The sequence below is a fragment of the Lissotriton helveticus genome, chromosome 3_1 (genome assembly GCF_964261635.1).
Source record: "Lissotriton helveticus chromosome 3_1, aLisHel1.1, whole genome shotgun sequence".
Taxonomy (NCBI): domain Eukaryota; kingdom Metazoa; phylum Chordata; class Amphibia; order Caudata; family Salamandridae; genus Lissotriton; species Lissotriton helveticus.
In genome coordinates, this window is record NC_136061.1 from 338652386 (window position 1) to 338673625 (window position 21240).

Below are 21240 nucleotides of genomic sequence, written 5' to 3' on the forward strand. Positions count from 1 at the left end.
CACACACACATCACCACACACACACACATCACCACACACACACACATCACCACACACACACACACATCACCACACACACACACATCACCACACACACACACATCACCACACACACATCACCACACACACATCACCACACACACATCACCACACACACATCACCACACACACATCACCACACACACACACACATCACCACACACACACACACATCACCACACACACACACACATCACCACACACACACACACACATCACCACACACACACACACACATCACCACACACACACACACATCACCACACACACACACATCACCACACACACACACACATCACCACACACACACACACACACATCACCACACACACACACACATCACCACACACACATCACCACACACACACACACACATCACCACACACACACACACATCACCACACACACACACATCACCACACACACACACATCACCACACACACACACACACACATCACCACACACACACACATCACCACACACACACACACACATCACCACACACACACACATATCACCACACACACACACACATCACCACACACACATATCACACACACACACACACACATATCACCACACACACACACACATCACCACACACACACACACATCACCACACACACATCACCACACACACACACATCACCACACACACACACACACATCACCACACACACACACATCACCACACACACACACACACACACATATCACCACACACACACATCACCACACACACACACCACCACACACACACACACACACACATCACCACACACACACACACATCACCACACACACACACACATCACCACACACACACACATCACCACACACACACACATCACCACACACACACACACATCACCACACACACACACATCACCACACACACATCACCACACACACATCACCACACACACATCACCACACACACATCACCACACACACATCACCACACACACATCACCACACACACACATCACCACACACACACATCACCACACACACACATCACCACACACACACATCACCACACACACACATCACCACACACACACACATCACCACACACACACACATCACCACACACACACACATCACCACACACACACACACACATCACCACACACACACACATCACCACACACACACACACACATCACCACACACACACACATATCACCACACACACACACACATCACCACACACACATATCACACACACACACACATATCACCACACACACACACACATCACCACACACACACACACATCACCACACACACATCACCACACACACACATCACCACACACACACATCACCACACACACACACATCACCACACACACACACACATCACCACACACATCACCACACACACACATCGCTACACACACACACATCGCTACACACACACACACACACATCACCGCTACACACACACACACACACACATCACCGCTACACACACACATCACCGCTACACACACACACACATCACCGCTACACACACACACACATCACCGCTACACGCACACATCACCGCTACACGCACACATCACCGCTACACGCACACATCACCGCTACACGCACACATCACCGCTACACGCACACATCACCGCTACACGCACACATCACCGCTACACGCACACATCACCGCTACACGCACACATCACCGCTACACGCACACATCACCGCTACACGCACACATCACCGCTACACGCACACATCACCGCTACACGCACACATCACCGCTACACGCACACATCACCGCTACACGCACACGTCACCGCTACACGCACACGTCACCGCTACACGCACACATCACCGCTACACGCACACATCACCGCTACACGCACACGTCACCGCTACACACGTCACCGCTACACACGTCACCGCTACACACACACAACATAGGCACAACCACACACAACCACCCACACATACAGCCACACACACAGCCATATACACCCAACCACACACACCCACAACCACACACCCACCTATCTATCTATCACCCTCACTCTATCTATCACCCTCACTCTATCTATCACCCTCACTCTATCCATCTATCGCACCTCCACAGCATCACTCTGGGTCACCACAACATCACTCTGGGTCACCACAACATCACTCTGGGTCACCACAACATCACTCTGGGTCACCACAACATCACTCTGGGTCACCACAACATCACTCGGGGTCACCACAACATCACTCGGGGTCACCACAACATCACTCGGGGTCACCACAACATCACTCGGGGGTCACCGCACACATCACCACCGCACACATCACCACCGCACACATCACCACCGCACACATCACCACCGCACACATCACCACCGCACACATCACCACCGCACACATCACCACCGCACACATCCCCACCGCACACATCCCCACCGCACACATCCCCACCGCACACATCCCCACCGCACACATCCCCACCGCACACATCCCCACCGCACACATCCCCACCGCACACATCCCCACCGCACACATCCCCACCGCACACATCCCCCACCGCACACATCCCCCACCGCACACATCCCCACCGCACACATCCCCACCGCACACATACAGCCACACATACAACACCACACACACACAACCATATACACCCAACCACACTCAACCACACACCCACAACCACACACCCACAACCACACACATCTATCTATCACACTCACTCTACCCATCGCCCTCACTCTATCCATCTATCGCCCTCACTCTATCCATCTATCGCACCACCACAGCATCACTCGGGCTCGGGGTCACCACAGCATCACTCGGGGTCACCACAACATCACTCGGGGTCACCACAACATCACTCGGGGTCACCACAACATCACTCGGGGTCACCACAACATCACTCGGGGTCACCACAACATCACTATGCGCTACCACCGCATCACTGAATGCGACAGCATCCCTCGTTACCACCACACCACAGTATCAATCTGTGCAACCATTCAACAACAACTGGTTAAAATATGTTCTCTCACTGTTTTTTACAAATGTCACTAAAAGATGTTAATATTTCACTTCTGTTCTTGGATTTTCGTCACAATAACATACCCTGAACATAATCTTGACAAAAGTTATTTACTAAGCTATTGCCATTATAAATTACAATAACTTTTTATTAAGTATTAAATATTAAAAAAATTAAAAGCCATTGTTATTTGTAATATCAATACATCTAAGTCACGTAAATACAAACATGTTGCATTACAAATGGTATAGGTGTCACATTTGCAAAAGTTAAAAGTATTGGCATTGTAAATGACACATAAATAAAAAAAAATGTGATTTACAAAACCAATAGCTCAAACTTTCCTAATGCGAGACCTATTGCATTGCAAATGCTTGTTATAGTATGTTGCCAGTCAGCCTCCTAAGAGTACTGTATTGTTTAACAGAGGGTGTACGAAGACCTGACAATTTCCAGGCTTTTCACATGATAAAATAAAACCTATTAATTCAGTCGGTTGAATTAATAATAAGTCGTTTATGTGCCAGCAAGGTGACATACGTCGTCCATGCCAACCAATTGGCTGAAACTGCTAATTACTTTTGAACAGCAACATTCACGATCTTGGTTCGAAATTTTATTGATAAAGTATATCACAGCCTGGTGTCAGTCAGTTAAAATGGATTTATTTCGTATTGAACAGTCTCATAACATCCTAATTGATTGTGGTACAATATAGATATTTATAGAGCCATAAGATGTACAAAGGTTATATACATTTCAGTCAAGCGATTGATTGAAAACCGACATTTCCATCCGGTGAAACCCTTTCATAAGGTTGGGTCTTTACCAATTTTATTGCTTTAAATTGCGTGTTTATCCCACTATTAATAAAGAAACAAGTATCACCTTCATAGAAGCTGCATATTTCACGATATAATTAATCAAAGATAGTTACCACGTATAATAGTGATTTTTTTGTGGTCTTTTATATAAAAAGGCAATTAAATATTCTTTTTTTTATGTTAATCATTGATAAAAAAATTAGTCCATTACTTTCTTATCCTTAACCAATTGCCCGAAGATCATCCCCACCATACAGAGGCATTTGAATCAAATTGACATTTGTGCCCGAATATCCCACAAAAGGAAGGCAGGATATCCTTAATCGAGGGAACCTGTTAAAAATTTTCAAGAAAATCCCAGTACTTAAAGGGATAACATCCCAGGATATGATAACCATTTAATTCCAACTAAACAGACAAAATCCGGACCCTGAGGAATCCGTGACAACCTGGGCTACAAAGGACCTGGTGGACAAGATATACTCCGTAACATCACAATTTGGAGCGTGGGGAATTACTTTATTGCTACATAAACGTCCAAGGTGTCCCTATCCCCTATTAGACAGACTAAGAAATCCAAAAAAGGGAAACAAAGATGGGAAATGCCAAAGCGCGTGCGTGCGAGGTGCCCGCGCCTCCATGCCAGCATCTACAATCCACGGGAACAGGGTCAACACATTAGCAAGCACGCAACACACCGGACATCGAATGCTGGACAGGTTGGATTGGTCATGGATACCAACGGCACTGAGCAAAAAACACACCTAACAAAGACTCTAATTTTCCCAGGGCAGAGGAGAAGCGGAACCAAATCCAGAAGGAAACAAGCATTAGAAATGCAATCGGGCTCGGATTTATTTGAGTTTGAGCTAATGGCATTGTAAATGCCAATGTCTTTTTGCCATGTGTTATGGAGTGTGTGCATGTGGTGTGTAGTGGAAGTATGTTGGTTGAATTGTAATTTTACCAATGGTGGCATGCTGTGCTTTATATGAATATGTTTAAAAGTAAAGTGTACCATACTGCGATTGCTTGGTGGAAAAGTGCACTGCCGGCTGGAGGTGTGTGTGCCTGGTGGAAAGGTGCACTGACGGCTGGTGGGTGTGTGCTTGGTAAAAGCGTGCACAGATGGATGATTATTGTTGGTGTTTGTGCATGGTGAAAGCATTCATTGACGGCTGGGGGTGTGTTGTTGTGTGTGTTGTTTTCTGTGTGCTGGTGAGTGTGTGGTGGTGAGTCTGTGGGGGTGAGCCTGGGGAGTGAGTGTGGTGGTGGGTGTGTTGTTGTGTTGAGTGGTGACAAGTGTGTGGTGTTGAGAGACTGAGGTGTGTGGTTTGTGTGTGCGTTATGTGTGTGTGGTGTGTGTGTGGTGTTTTCTGCGCACACACACACTGCCCCGTAACATTCACACACTGCTCACCCGCACACTCCCAATGTCACCCTGCATAGTCACACACTGTTTACCCTGCACACTCATTCTGCACACTCACACAATGTGCACCCTGACACACTGTCTCTGCAGTCACTCTGCACTCACTGTCACTCTGCACTCACTGTCACTCTGCACTCACTGTCACTCTGCACTCACTGTCACTCTGCACTCACTGTCACTCTGCACTCACTGTCACTCTGCACTCACTGTCACTCTGCACTCACTGTCACTCTGCACTCACTGTCACTCTGCACTCACTGTCACTCTGCACTCACTGTCACTCTGCACTCACTGTCACTCTGCACTCACTGTCACTCTGCACTCACTGTCACTCTGCACTCACTGTCACTCTGCACTCACTGTCACTCTGCACTCACTGTCACTCTGCACTCACTGTCACTCTGCACTCACTGTCACTCTGCACTCACTCTACTGTCACTCTGCACTCACTCTGCACTCACTGTCACTCTACTGTCACTCTGCACTCACTCTGCACTCACTGTCACTCTACAGTCACTCTGCACTCACTGTCACTGCACTCACTGTCACTCTGCACTCACTGTCACTCTGCACTCACTGTCACTCTGCACTCACTGTCACTCTGCACTCACTGTCACTCTGCACTCACTGTCACTCTGCACTCACTGTCACTCTGCACTCACTGTCACTCTGCACTCACTGTCACTCTGCACTCACTCTACTGTCACTCTGCACTCACTCTACTGTCACTCTGCACTCACTCTACTGTCACTCTGCACTCACTCTGCACTCACTGTCACTCTGCACTCACTGTCACTCTGCACTCACTGTCACTCTGCACTCACTGTCACTCTGCACTCACTGTCACTCTGCACTCACTCTACTGTCACTCTGCACTCACTCTGCACTCACTGTCACTCTGCACTCACTGTCACTCTGCACTCACTCTGCACTCACTGTCACTCTACTGTCACTCTGCACTCACTCTGCACTCACTGTCACTCTACTGTCACTCTGCACTCACTCTGCACTCACTGTCACTCTACTGTCACTCTGCACTCACTGTCACTCTACTGTCACTCTGCACTCACTGTCACTCTACTGTCACTCTGCACTCACTGTCACTCTACTGTCACTCTGCACTCACTGTCACTCTACTGTCACTCTGCACTCACTGTCACTCTACTGTCACTCTGCACTCTACTGTCGCTCTGCACTCTACTGTCGCTCTGCACTCTACTGTCGCTCTGCACTCTACTGTCGCTCTGCACTCTACTGTCGCTCTGCACTCTACTGTCGCTCTGCACTCTACTGTCGCTCTGCACTCTACTGTCGCTCTGCACTCTACTGTCGCTCTGCACTCTACTGTCGCTCTGCACTCTACTGTCACTCTGCACTCTACTGTCACTCTGCACTCTACTGTCACTCTGCACTCTACTGTCACTCTGCACTCTACTGTCACTCTGCACTCTACTGTCACTCTGCACTCCCTGTCACTCTGCACTCTACTGTCACTCTGCACTCCCTGTCACTCTGCACTCCCTGTCACTCTGCACTCCCTGTCACTCTGCACTCCCTGTCACTCTGCACTCCCTGTCACTCTGCACTCCCTGTCACTCTGCACTCCCTGTCACTCTGCACTCCCTGTCACTCTGCACTCCCTGTCACTCTGCACTCCCTGTCACTCTGCACTCCCTGTCACTCTGCACTCCCTGTCACTCTGCACTCCCTGTCACTCTGCACTCCCTGTCACTCTGCACTCCCTGTCACTCTGCACTCCCTGTCACTCTGCACTCCCTGTCACTCTGCACTCCCTGTCACTCTGCACTCCCTGTCACTCTGCACTCCCTGTCACTCTGCACTCCCTGTCACTCTGCACTCCCTGTCACTCTGCACTCCCTGTCACTCTGCACTCCCTGTCACTCTGCACTCCCTGTCACTCTGCACTCCCTGTCACTCTGCACTCCCTGTCACTCTGCACTCCCTGTCACTCTGCACTCCCTGTCACTCTGCACTCCCTGTCACTCTGCACTCCCTGTCACTCTGCACTCCCTGTCACTCTGCACTCCCTGTCACTCTGCACTCCCTGTCACTCTGCACTCCCTGTCACTCTGCACTCCCTGTCACTCTGCACTCCCTGTCACTCTGCACTCCCTGTCACTCTGCACTCCCTGTCACTCTGCACTCCCTGTCACTCTGCACTCCCTGTCACTCTGCACTCCCTGTCACTCTGCACTCCCTGTCACTCTGCACTCCCTGTCACTCTGCACTCCCTGTCACTCTGCACTCCCTGTCACTCTGCACTCCCTGTCACTCTGCACTCCCTGTCACTCTGCACTCCCTGTCACTCTGCACTCCCTGTCACTCTGCACTCCCTGTCACTCTGCACTCCCTGTCACTCTGCACTCCCTGTCACTCTGCACTCCCTGTCACTCTGCACTCCCTGTCACTCTGCACTCCCTGTCACTCTGCACTCCCTGTCACTCTGCACTCCCTGTCACTCTGCACTCCCTGTCACTCTGCACTCCCTGTCACTCTGCACTCCCTGTCACTCTGCACTCCCTGTCACTCTGCACTCCCTGTCACTCTGCACTCCCTGTCACTCTGCACTCCCTGTCACTCTGCACTCCCTGTCACTCTGCACTCCCTGTCACTCTGCACTCCCTGTCACTCTGCACTCCCTGTCACTCTGCACTCCCTGGCACTCTGCACTCCCTGGCACTCTGCACTCCCTGGCACTCTGCACTCCCTGGCACTCTGCACTCCCTGGCACTCTGCACTCCCTGGCACTCTGCACTCCCTGGCACTCTGCACTCCCTGGCACTCTGCACTCCCTGGCACTCTGCACTCCCTGGCACTCTGCACTCCCTGGCACTCTGCACTCCCTGGCACTCTGCACTCCCTGGCACTCTGCACTCCCTGGCACTCTGCACTCCCTGGCACTCTGCACTCCCTGGCACTCTGCACTCCCTGGCACTCTGCACTCCCTGGCACTCTGCACTCCCTGGCACTCTGCACTCCCTGGCACTCTGCACTCCCTGGCACTCTGCACTCCCTGGCACTCTGCACTCCCTGGCACTCTGCACTCCCTGGCACTCTGCACTCCCTGGCACTCTGCACTCCCTGGCACTCTGCACTCCCTGGCACTCTGCACTCCCTGGCACTCTGCGCCGCCACTCTGCGCCGCCACTCTGCGCCGCCACTCTGCGCCGCCACTCTGCGCCGCCACTCTGCGCCGCCACTCTGCGCCGCCACTCTGCGCCGCCACTCTGCGCCGCCACTCTGCGCCGCCACTCTGCGCCGCCACTCTGCGCCGCCACTCTGCGCCGCCACTCTGCGCCGCCACTCTGCGCCGCCACTCTGCGCCGCCACTCTGCGCCGCCACTCTCAAACTGCACTCTGCGCCTGCACTCTCAAACTGCACTCTGCGCCTGCACTCTCAAACTGCACTCTGCGCCTGCACTCTCAAACTGCACTCTGCGCCTGCACTCTCAAACTGCACTCTCACAATTGTCATATACACGTATGTGAGTGTGACAGGAGCAAGGCGGTCATGTTTTCTGCCCCCAAGACCACTGTAATCAGATGCTTTACTGTCTGCTAGAATAGTGCAACTACTCCATATAAACAGTCCTGAAGAATTCCAGTTAGACTTCTGAAAGCGGAAACCTGTTGACAGACAGCCTTTAGAGCGAAAGACAGTTCCCCCCAGCTTATCCCAGATTTGCTGCTTTTATGAACACTACACATAAACTTTGAGAATGCTATTAGGCTTTCAACGTCTTGCCCCTTATTAAAAAAATATTATAGTATGCCACTTGTAGTATGTCATTGCTCTGCATTGTGCTGCTTTGGCATTTCATCTTGAAAAAATACTTTTGGATTGTCTTAAGATATGTAAAAAAAAATACACAAACCTTGAACACCTAAAGAGTGATATTTAAAGAGGAATGAAAGTGAATCTCTGAACTACATGAAACCAGTCAAAAGGTTCCTATCTCCCACTTCCGATAGATGCTTGCTTTTAGAAAAAAGATTTTGTAAAACATTGTCAGGAGTCTCAAACAGAAAGCAAACAGTTCTAAAAGGTGCTGCCTGCCAGCTTGCTATTCATTACCTCAGCTCCGAAAACAAAAGCTGCTGCAAAGAAACACATAATAAACTCGAGAGAACAATTCCATTCACACCGGCCACGGACCATTCCAGAAAAAAAATGAAACTGAGATTAAAAGAACAGCCCATGACAGAACGTCAGACTCTTGTTCTTGAACTAATGAAGCCCTTTCCCGGCCTGGCATGGAGCAGCTGAGCGCTGCTGAATGGTGAACGCGCCCGGCCATCTGGATTCACTTACGGAGGCACCCTGACAGCTCCTAATTATAATTAATGTACTTCTTTGCGCGCACACGCACGAAAAATGCTACACATGCCCGACGAAAACGACATTTAGCCTATCACTTCAAGGCTATTAAAACGACACCACAACGAAGACGAATCACTGGCCAGATGACAGAACACACTAAGGAATGTGTGGAATTTGTCTCGCCAAAGCCCTAGGAGATACTTTTTTTTTTCTGTTCTTTAACATTAGGATCTCGAAACTCCTCCCACTTACGTGGGCGGAGGCCTCGCCCTAAAAAGGCCGCACAGCGTCTCGTTTTGTTCCTGGAATGTCCATGGTTTTCAAGAAATGGCCCAGGATCAGGAAACCTTAGCCTTCTTTCAGCAACAAGACCTAATTCTGATCCAGGAAACCTGGAAATTGACGCCCACTTCAATCGCAGGGTTTAAAGAACACCACATCTTTGCTGAAAGATTTTCACCTTTTGGGCATCCGCGAGGCGGATTATCAACATACGTAGCCCAAAAATATGACTGGGTAACAGAAGAACTGGAAGTGGGGGTTAACTGGGCCCAAGTGATCAGAATTAGAGACTGGTCCCCACCAGAGACTCAAAAATGGCAACTTCTAGTGATTAATGTTTACATCCACCCTGAGAGGAAGACCCAGAAAGAAAAATATTCAAACTTAATGTCCTTGATAAAAGTGATGCAAAGATCCTATGTGCAATGCCCAATGTTCATATCAGGAGACTTCAACTGCAACCTCACAGTTAAAAACCAGGTAGAAGGGAAGATGAGAGACCTGTGGTGGTCAAAAAATAACAACTATATAAGGAGACTTGGGATTGTCAATATTGAACGGTAAAACAAAAGGCGACACACCAGCAGCCGTTGCATACTTGAGTGGCAAGGTCCACTCAATAATAGATTATACAATCACGAGTAAGGACTTACTACCCAGTATTGAAACATTTCAAATTAATCAACGCATTGAAAGTGATCACTTCCCCAAATAACAAGAATGAACATCTCGCTTACCATGGCACAAAAAATGAACTCTCTTATACAACATGCCGAAAAATTCAATCAAAAAAACTAAAATGGCAAGGGGGGGGGGGGGGGGTTGAAAGGTATCCAGGACACAGCAAATGATTACATAACTCATTTAGGGCCTCAGTTAAAGGAAGATCGCGTGACCAACTGGGAGCAGCTGACCTGGGACCTTATCCATAAATTTCCAGCAGTGTTGGGGAACCGAAAAAGTTTCAACATCAGGAAGGAGCCATGGTTTAACACGGACCTAAGAGCTCAAAAGAGAAGGGTCGCAAGCGAGGTCCGATCACAGGCGCAGGCAGAAAGAATGGGGAATATTTCAGACAAAAGCAAACTAAAGGAAGCAAGGAGGGTTTACAGGAAGATGTTGAGGGGTGCCAAGACTACACACAAGGATTATCTGTAACAAATTATTGTGTGCGGGGGGGGGGGGAATTGCCAAACAGTAGGGACTTCTGGGGTATAATAAACGATCTAAATAAAGGAGCTAGCCTCCAGCAAGAGGCAGGGATCGGAGAAGAAACCTGGGTTCAACATGTGCAAAATCTGTATTGTAACACTGAGCCAGGTACCAAAGAAGGTCCCCAGGTGATGGAGCCAGAAGTGGGGAAAAGAAATAGAAACATGAGTACGGAAAACAAAGAAAACTAAGACTGGGACAAAGAACGGTGGCAAAGAAATAAACCCTCTAATCACCAAAAAACAATTGAGGGGCATAATATTAAAACTAAAGCCAGAAGGAGCAGCAGGTCCAAACGGGCTGCCCAACGCGCTGTTTAAGAAAGACCCAGACTTCTGGTCAGAGACCTTGACACCTCTTTTCAACCATATATACGAACACGCAGAAGTCCCTGCCTCTTGGAAAGGGAACATAATTCACCCGATATTTAAACAGGGAGACCATCGCAACCCTGCAAATTACAGGTTGATATCCTTAATTGATGTTGAGGCTAAACTTTACTCATCTTGCATCCTAGCACAGCTACGAGACTGGATAGGCGATACGAATATAATTCCTAAGTTCCAAACAGGATTCAGGCAAGGGATAGGAACCATAATAAATGTAGCTATTTTGGCGCTCTTAATGGAAAAAGCAGTTAAAAAGGGATCTCGGTTGTACGCTTATTTCGTGGACATAAAATTAGCTTTTGACCGAGTGAGCAGAGAGCGCCTGTGATCAAAATTAAACATCTGGGGACTGCAGAGTCAACTATTAAAGGCAATAGTCGTCCTGCACAATAACACATGGGCAAGAATGAAATTAGGAAATGGAGGCAGTACAACCTAGAGTATTACAAGGCTTAAAACAAGGTTGCGTGTTAGCCCTTAACTAATATCTGAGAGAAAAAGATTAAATAAGCTAAGTTATGGATGCCGCTGAATGTCATCCACCGTCCATGGCCAACAAACCAATTAATATACTACAATACGCGGACGACATAGTAGTGCTAAGTCAAACACCAATAGGCCTAAGAAGAGCAATAAATAAATGAACGGCTTAATTGAATCAGGAAAAATTGGAATTAAATAAAGCAAAAACGAAAGACGTTCGCCTAGTGGAACCAAAAAAAATCAAGTACAAATGGACGACTAATGGGGCAACGGTCCTACAAATACCTCGGAATTACAATAGGGCAAGGATTAACACATAAGGAGCATAAATTGGCAATAAAAGCCAAAGCGCAATCACTTATTTTCACGTATCGACTATTAAAAGCAAAATTGGATTGCCCAAATTACAATCATCTCCTAAAGGTTATGGCTGCTCAAATTCTGCCCACCCTGTCCTACGGCCTAATCACCTGGTGCGGCAAGGAGGCTGATCTACTAAACGACCTGCAGACAAAGATCTATAAAGCCGTTTTTAATCTGCCAAAATCTGCCTCCCCTTCGCAAGTGCAGTTCGAATTCGGCCTTCAAAACGAGAAATTCCGGAGCATGAGCGGTTTCGTGAAGCTCTGCCAAAAATTTCGCTCCGCCGACCCAGAGACCATGGACACTCTGTGCTGGGAAGAAATCAAACATCAGGTGGAAAATGAAACACCGAGCTCCTGGGGAAGGTATTTGAAAACCTGCTTGACGGAGCTTGATTTAAAAACAGTGTGGTAAATCTGGGCAGACAAAGCAAAGCAAGTATTAGTAGAGCAGTCAACAAGGCAGCAAAAAGGAAATCCTTCCTGGAGGACAAAAATGCTATCTCTAAACGTCTGCAAGGGTGGACCATCATCACCTCTTTTAAATCACTTAAGCCGCTAGCATATTTATTATCTCACTTTAGCGGGCACTTAAAAAGAACTACATAGATTACCGAATGGGACAGCATGTTTCAAAAGAACTATTACTTTCCTGGAAACACAACCATCAAACGGAGCAATGCCGGCTATGTGGATACAAAACGGAATCCTTATCTCACTTTTTATGTGCATGTCCAGCAGTCATGGTCCCGAGGAGACTGTATTTGAAGCCCATTTTTAATTAACTGAAAATTCGTACTTGCAGACAGGCAGTGATAAGCTGGCTGGGAGGTTCCTCCATAATTCTGGCCTGCCGGGGAGTAAAATTCCTGGCAGAGGTAAGAAAACGGTTAGGGCAAGCTGAGCAGGTGTAAAACAAAGGAGAAAGTTGCCCCAGCCCAGCTTCTTATGGATCTCCTGCGGTACACACGGACTGAATCCAAAACTCGATTAAGAGCCCAGTTAGATGGCAGGAGCCGGCCTAAATCCAAATTTTTTAAATGTTGTATTTATAATTTTTTTGTAATTTTTTTTTAATGCTAGCCGTAAAATGAATGGGTAATTTTAATGTTCGATATTAATTGTTTTCATACAGTCATTTTTATAATGGGAAGATTGTAAAGATTTTAATTAATTATACAATAAACTTTTTTGACTTTGACTTTTATCCTATTGCTGCAGATTAAACAAGCATTTACAATGCACTTTTAACAACTGCGAGAATTTATAAATGGCAATGCCTTTTATAAATTAAAAGGCATTGTAATTTACAATACCAACAGCTCAAACCTTCGCAAAAGCAACACCTATTGGATTGCAGAACACGGTGTCTGAAGCAGCGCTGCGCTCATTACTAAAGTTACAAAAAAAAATAACAAAACCGTGCAGTGTCCCTGAAGCGGGCGCCTCGCTCAACATCAGATCTCTTAAAAAAATAAATAAAAACACATATTTAAACTGAGCGTGGAGTCCCTAAAGCGGGTGCTGCGTTCAGCAAGCATATACAAAAAAAGCAGCCGCCATTGTCCCCATTAATGTCCTTTATCAAAATAGTGCTCACCCATGAAGATAAATTCGACCGTGTAACAAGCCAAGTAAAAGGTCCAGTCCTTATGGGCGGTAATGAAGACAATGCGGTACTAAGGAGGGACTAGCAAACCTCATAATGAATCGGAAGCCAGCCTTTATGAAAGACAATGACACAAAGCCAGTGACAAATAAGGGCGGAGAGTGGGTGGGGCTGCTAGTGCATACCCTAATAGAGCATACCTCGCAGAGCGAGCAGCGCATGTACACTGCAGCTAGGGTCGACCTAAAAATTGCTTACTACAAAACCTATTGGAGACGTTTGTAGCCACAATAAAAGGAAAGCAGTCTGTCTACACTGTGTACAATCGGAGTATTGGCAAAATACACTTTGTTCTTCCTTAAGAAAAAGACAAAAAAAATGGCCACCTGTTTGTAGTGGCTATTTATTACATGGACCAGGAGGTAAATCTTTCGGAGTGCCCCAAAATATACCAGTAACTAAGGTCAACCTAAATAAAGACAATAAAAAGGTTCCTTACCAATGCACTGTTTTTGGCAGAGAATACTTTTTCAGACCGCAACTCCCAGGCAAACTTTTCCGCTCCCATCCTCCGTTCTTTGTGGAGTTAATTGGTATTTTCCTTAATTGTGTGTAGTTCGGTTCTACCTGCAGACTGTGTTTCAGTACATTTCACAGCCTAGGATTCTTAGTCCCTGACGATCTTCAACCCTGCTTCAGCCTAAGATACAATAATTGTGATTGGGTTGCTTGATGCTTTACAGATAAAGAACGTATTTGGTGCTTCGGGACTCCTCACTAATCGTGTTTATTCTTCGCTTCTCTCTTTAGGCAGTTTCCTGCAAACATGGTTGCCCGGTAGTCGAGGCTTCGTAGTCTGGTGAGGACCGTTGACCCATAATGTCCAGCTCGGGATACCCTCCTAACCAAGGAGCGTTCGGGGCAGAACCAGGACGATATTCCTCTCACTCAGTTCAGTATGCCTTCTCCAGTGGGCGACATCCACAGGTAATGCAGTGAGATTGACTGACTGAGTGGTCTGTGTGCAGTTGTCTCACCTATGATGGAAACTGTTGTTAGAAAATGTCTTCAAATGAGCATACGTTCACTGTTGTATATGATTTCGGTATACAACAAATACAAGTTTGCAGTTGCTTTCTCTCAAAACACACCAATAAAAATATGTAACTAGTGCTTGTTGAATGCCGAAATAAACTATCACTTATGTGTGGATATAACATGTTTATATGGCTTAAAACACCATTGTTAAATACTTCTCCGCGTTCCAGAGTATTACATCTTTTGCACATAATTGAGTTAGCACAAACAAGTACTTTGCATACATGTTTCCCGATTGATAAATTAAGCAGTGATGGAAATGTAAATTTCTGTTGTCCATTGAGTGTGGCAGTATTCCAAAGTTTAGCACTAGGGGTGCGAATGTTGCCCTCTTTTTGGGAGGGGCATTGGGCTTGTGGGATATTGGTTCACTTCTTCCAATTTGTTTCTACGCAATGAAAGCCTATGCAAATTTGCTCCTGCCAAAGACAGAAGGAGCAGGTGCATTTCTAGCCTGGGAACAGAGGAAACAAGGAGTGCAAGTGACGTATCCACTGAGAGCAACATTTCCAAGAAAGTTTTATTAAAATGTCATTATCAGAATCTGGTAGTGTCTTACTCGTGATTGCTATCACTCAAAAATGCTAGGCCACCAGAGACTTAGTTTGTCATATTTTTACCTACTAATTCTGTACACCTTTCTGTTTTGAGTCGGTTGAAAGGTTGCAAACAAGTGACAGATCCTTTGATGATGGTGAATGGAAAATTGGGGTGAAGCATCCCCTGTGATTTGGGTCTTTTCAGCGAAGCAACACTATGAACCGTATCACATTTCTTTAGCTGTTTGGTATTGGCAAAATGAAAGACGATCTAATTTTGCAACACATTTGTGATCTACACAGCCGCGTGAGACCATTATAATGGGTGGACTGTGTTTGTTGCAGAGATATATTTCATGTTGGAGGTAAGCAAGGGAAATTATGCTGCTGATCCTGTGGGTGTAGTAATTTATATAAGGGTAGGGAGAACATAAGGGGGGTTCGTTGTCGGGCATTTTAAATTGGGAGAGGTTTTAGTCAACATGCTTCTGTTTCTTTTCATGATACATCATGCCCCTGGGTAGTTGTGAGGATGTGGAACTCTGTCTCAATGCATTTTTGAGGTTGTAGGATATTTTGGTGGAGCTTTTATAGTACTGCTGGTAAACCACATGTTCTAGTGTCTTGGATAGGTTGGAGCTTTCCGTTGGTTGTAAATGATGTCCATGACAAACTTGAAAGCTCCAACTGTTTTCCAGGCCCACGAGGCAAAATGTCATGATATAGCGGCCACAGTCCTGGTTAATTTGGCACCCTGTTTGGACATATTAAAATACATTAATTTTTGGGGTTGTCTGTAAGATGAATAGATTTGAGGTTTGGGAAATGTTTTTAGTATGTAGATGTATTAATTTGGAGTTTTGTATGAGTGGAACGTTTTTCTATTTTGCATAATGTATGAAATAATGTTTTATTTAATATATTATGAACTCTCCGGAACCTGCGATAAAGAACAATCTGTCGGTATTTCTGCAATCTCATAACATCCTTCACTCTACCCAGACTAGTTTTCAACTAGGGTGTAGTACAGAAACGGCACCCCTGGTGTCCACAGAAAAGCTTAGAAAGGTCACTGACCAAGGTGGCTCAGCTACTCTCCTTCTGCTCGACCTGAGTGGAGCATGTGACATGGTCTCCTACCATACTGTGCAGATTGGATCACAGGAAGGGCATTACATAGCTCTCATCTTTTCTAAACTATCGAATTTTTTGTTAGTGAGGGGCTATTCTTTTCTGCCACCCACCACTTAAAATGTGTTGTTCCCCAGGGCTCTTCCCGGCGCCTGTGCTTTTAAACCTTTACGTTTTTCCACTGTCAGTCATCATTTACTCTTTAGTTTTCATTATGGTGTCTTATGCGGATGACACATAGAGCATTGTGTACCTCACGCCCAACACAGGTCTAGTTTCACAAAAACTTAACACCTGCCTAAAGCAAGTCACTGACTGGATGGCTTCCAGCTGTATCATGTTAAATGGTGATAAAATTGACGTTTTGGTGGTTGGCATCAATCCTTTGCTCTGCAACCAACTAAAGCTGGCCCTCCACTTTGGGAGACCATCTGTCCCCCAAGCCAATAATGTTAAACCTGTATCATACTTGACAGCAAATTCACTAAGGCTGCCAAAGCAAAGAAACTGTCATCCAGCTACTTTGGCCTCCAGCTTTTTTGGCCTCCTAAGAGCCCGTGCAAAGATGCTTGCTACTTGTTATAGTCCTGAGAACGGTGATTCAAAGTGTAATACTATCCAATTCCTTGACTACTCTGGGCAGTCCACACTCTGTTGCAAAAAAACTCAGGTCGTTCACAGTGCTGCAGCACAAATCCTTTTGGTTATTCCCAAATGTCAAACGACCTCCCCGGCACTTGCCACTCTAAAATGAATCTGCTTGGTTATGGGCAGCCAATGTAAAGGGCTCTGCATAGTTCATTCACCATGCGAGGCACAAGGAAGGTCCCTGTATCCTTTATCACCCGATCAGCCCTTATTGTACCAAAAGAAAGCTGAGACTTAGTAACCCGAGTGTTCTTTCTATTCCCAGGGTGAAAAAGACCAATGCGGTGGGTGCTTTTTTGCCCACCTTTCCCCCAAAAACTGTGGAACGTCTTACCTCTAACCCTTGGGCGTAACAATAGCTTACCTAAGCTTAGTAGACCATAGCGCTATGAAGCTCATCTGGGTAGCCATGTATTCAATATATCCTTTTGAATTTGAATTAAAAAAATTCCAAAAGAGCGGGGAACTTGAGGCGCCAGTTGGAGACAGAACTGACTCGGGCAGAAAACACCCTAGTGAGACTACATAGGACGGAGCCGGATGGTAGGAGATTCGCTACTGCATGCCCAACGCAGAGAAGGAGAGATATGGGGCAGACTAGATTGTATACAGAGAAAAAATATACCACAATTCCCCCCCCCCCCCCAATTAGGGTGACGATATGTAATGAAAATCTCAAAGAGCACCTAGACTACGAAATCTTTTTGCTTCTATCCTTCCAGACTGTCAAAATTAAGAAATGGTAATATTCTTAAATAGAGCGAATATACAAAGTAGCTATCGAACAACTGTCTTGCATAGAAGTACATTAATCCGAAACACCTAATAGGCTAACAGCACCAGGCATTAGCCGGAGTGGTAGCAGGGATCATTGTATTTGGTCCTGAAGAAGAAGCTTAGGGGTAGGCTTCTAAACCTGCCGACCACCGAGGGAGCTGTTCATTAAATACTCCCCCCCCCCCCCCCCCCCCCCGTTTTTTATCAATACCAGCTGTAGGGAGCATTAAAGTTTTAGTTTTTCCGTAAAGCAAGGTATTTCCTGACCCTTCCACTCTCACACCAATATACATAGTTTACTTCACTCCATAGTGCTCCCATGTATTCGTCGGTCGTATCACGCCCTTCTCCCTAGATCTACCTTTGAGACCCTTTTAATAGCAGTCTGCTATTACTGGATTGGACAGGAAAGCGCAGCAGGGTAAAAGTGGTGATCCTGAAATTACACTCTGTCCGGGGGGGGGGGGGGGGGGGCATAGGGGGGAGCAGGGGGCTTTAGCTTTACGACATTTCCGCCTTTTTCCAGAACTCAATGCTCTGGTGCACGGAAGGCCCTAACGTGGAGAAGGACCTCCTGGCGGATTGAGGACAGGTCAATAACTTGCATAGATACCTCATGATGGGATCACGGACGCCACCGGAATGCCCATTTGTGGTACGTCAGGTTGCGGGGGTATGGGAATTAGCAGTCACACGAGTGCTGTATAGGGAAGCATGTGCACGAACGCTACCATTACAATGGCATCAGAATTTTTGCATTATCCAGACTGTAAGCTCTCAAGGCTGACCGCAGTGTCTGTCGCTTGCATCCGAGATAGATGGTTGAAAGGAGGCGAGGGTTTACACAAGTACAGGAAGTGGCCAGCAACGCTCGCTTCAAGCTTATACAATTTCATTATTTGCAGCCCACATATATGACCCCTCTCAAGTTAGCGCATATCAATGCTTTGCGCTCCTTTGAGTGTCCCCGCTGTGGAGTCGAGCCAGCCATGTTCGCTCATATGACGTGGAATTGCCAGCGGCGCCGGCATTATTGCTCTTGGGTATTGGAGACGCCCCAGAGAGACGACTGGCCTTCAGGTTGAGGAAACTATTAAGCATTGCCTTTTAGGAATTTTGCCAACCCCATAGACAAGGAACATAATGTAATATGCATTTATGAGATGTAGGAATGCTGCTCTGCCAACTGCTGCCCAGTTTTTGATTCTTCCTATTAACAGTATAGTGTTTACCGATAATCGTATTGCTGTTACTCGGACAAAAGAATCAGGATGTACAGACGAAAACAGAGAAAAACAGTTATATACTGTATTTATGAGAGAAAACAATTCCGAATTCAAGCCGTGGAATAATAACTTTATGGACTATTACAGATTCTGGTATTCCATAGGGTGAGGTGAGGTTTCAGATCCTTTCTTGATTTTAAAGTAGACAAAAGTGGCTCTACATTATAGCCTGCCCCGGTCTCCAGATGACCACTTGCCTCCTTATTCCCGTTCATCTTAAGATCTTGAAACTGAGCAGATCAATTGCCATGTGAGAATAGTTTAGGCCACAAGATTAGGGAAGGAAGTACTATTATGAATGGAGTATTTTAGCACAGTCTACCACTTTTCTTTTTTGGTAACTGGCTGATGGCAAGTTACAGGGATTTCTTAAGGGTTATAATTTTTAAGACTGCCCTGGATGATGGGCAGCATTCCAGGGTGACCTTTTGGAATTTACTTGCCTAGATTTTGAGGACAGAAAGAATACTGGAGCTGTGGCTAGGTGCTCATTTGATGTTGGGTGTGGAAAGCCACCTAATTAACATGCATTTAGTACTTTTTAGGTCGAGCCTAGAACCAGCGCGCATGCGCTACTCTGCAAGACTTGTAGTGGAGTAGGGTATAGAAGCCCTGCCCACTCCGCCCATGTTTGCCATTGGCTTGTGTCATTGTCCATCCTAAATGCTGGCTTCTGATTTGTAAATAGGCTGGTTAGTCCCTCCTTAGTACCACCTCCTCATTTGTCACCTCCCACGGCGACTGGCCCTTTTACTTTGGTTGTTACACGGTACCTGTTATTTAGCCTTTAAGCACTATTTTCTTTATCCAGTTTCTCTTACTGCAGACACAACGTGTTTGGTGCTTTCTTTACTACCCGCCCTCCCTCCTGTTGTGCCTTCTTTACCCGCCCACCCTTTGTCCGTGATGCCTACCATTTGCAATGCAATAGGTCTCGCATTTACGCAAGTTTGAGCTATTGGCATTGTAAATGACAATGCCTTTTATTGAGGTTTTTGGTTTTTAAAACATAAATGAAACACATTGTCATTTGCAATGCCAATAGATTAAACTTGCGTAAATGCGAGACCTATTGCATTTCAAATGCTTGTTATGTATATGGTCAAGGATAGCAAGCAGCATAGGAAAGGAGCGCCCAGTAGTTCTATACATGGGGTTTTTGCGGGACTCTGCTCCAAGATGGCTGTCAACACTTCTGGTTTGAAGTGTGGGCAGCCAATCCGATTTAAGCTCGAAGACTGTTTGATCTGAGGAGGATCTGCGTACCTAATTATATACATATTTGAATTTTCCTTAATATTTCCTAAACAACTGAACCATTTACGTCAATTTCCAAATTTTTTGTTTTCTAGACCAACTGCTGCCTTTCTGCTAAATTTGATGGAATTCCGTTCAGCAGTTCGGGCTGTAATAATCTAAGATCTCAATGAAAATTAACATGGGGAAGACGTGTTTAGGCCCCCCTCCCCCATTTTCTCTGCCCTGCTGGAACGGTTACCACCAAACTTTCAAAACCGCAGTTGGAGTGAGGGTCATACTAGTTTAAAAAAGTTCACAAGTATTCGCCATACAACCAGTTATTGGCAAATGAAAAAAACTCTTCTTATGAAAACTAGGTCCTAACTGTAAATACCTACTGGCGACCTATATATTCCAGAAGAGGCCCAAAACTCTGGCAAGGTAGCCCTCTTTTCAAATTAAATCTATGGTGCGAACTAAGGGAAGGATTGCGCCGTTCAACACTTAATTCCAACTCCGTTGCTGGAAATACCAGTCTCAC

At 46.3% G+C, this 21240-nt stretch overlaps 1 protein-coding gene across 15 annotated transcripts in view; it reads left to right on the forward strand.

Annotated features, from left to right (window-relative positions):
- NCOR1 (nuclear receptor corepressor 1) overlaps positions 1–21240 on the forward strand; it is a 1934049-nt gene that overhangs the window by 114428 nt on the left and 1798381 nt on the right. For all 15 annotated transcript variants that reach the window (XM_078679968.1, XM_078679976.1, XM_078679969.1 and 12 more), the window contains exon 3: positions 14796–14968. In XM_078679968.1, the coding sequence (XP_078536094.1) occupies positions 14861–14968 (108 nt within the window). In that variant the 5' untranslated portion in view covers positions 14796–14860. The remainder of the gene's footprint in view (positions 1–14795; positions 14969–21240) is intronic.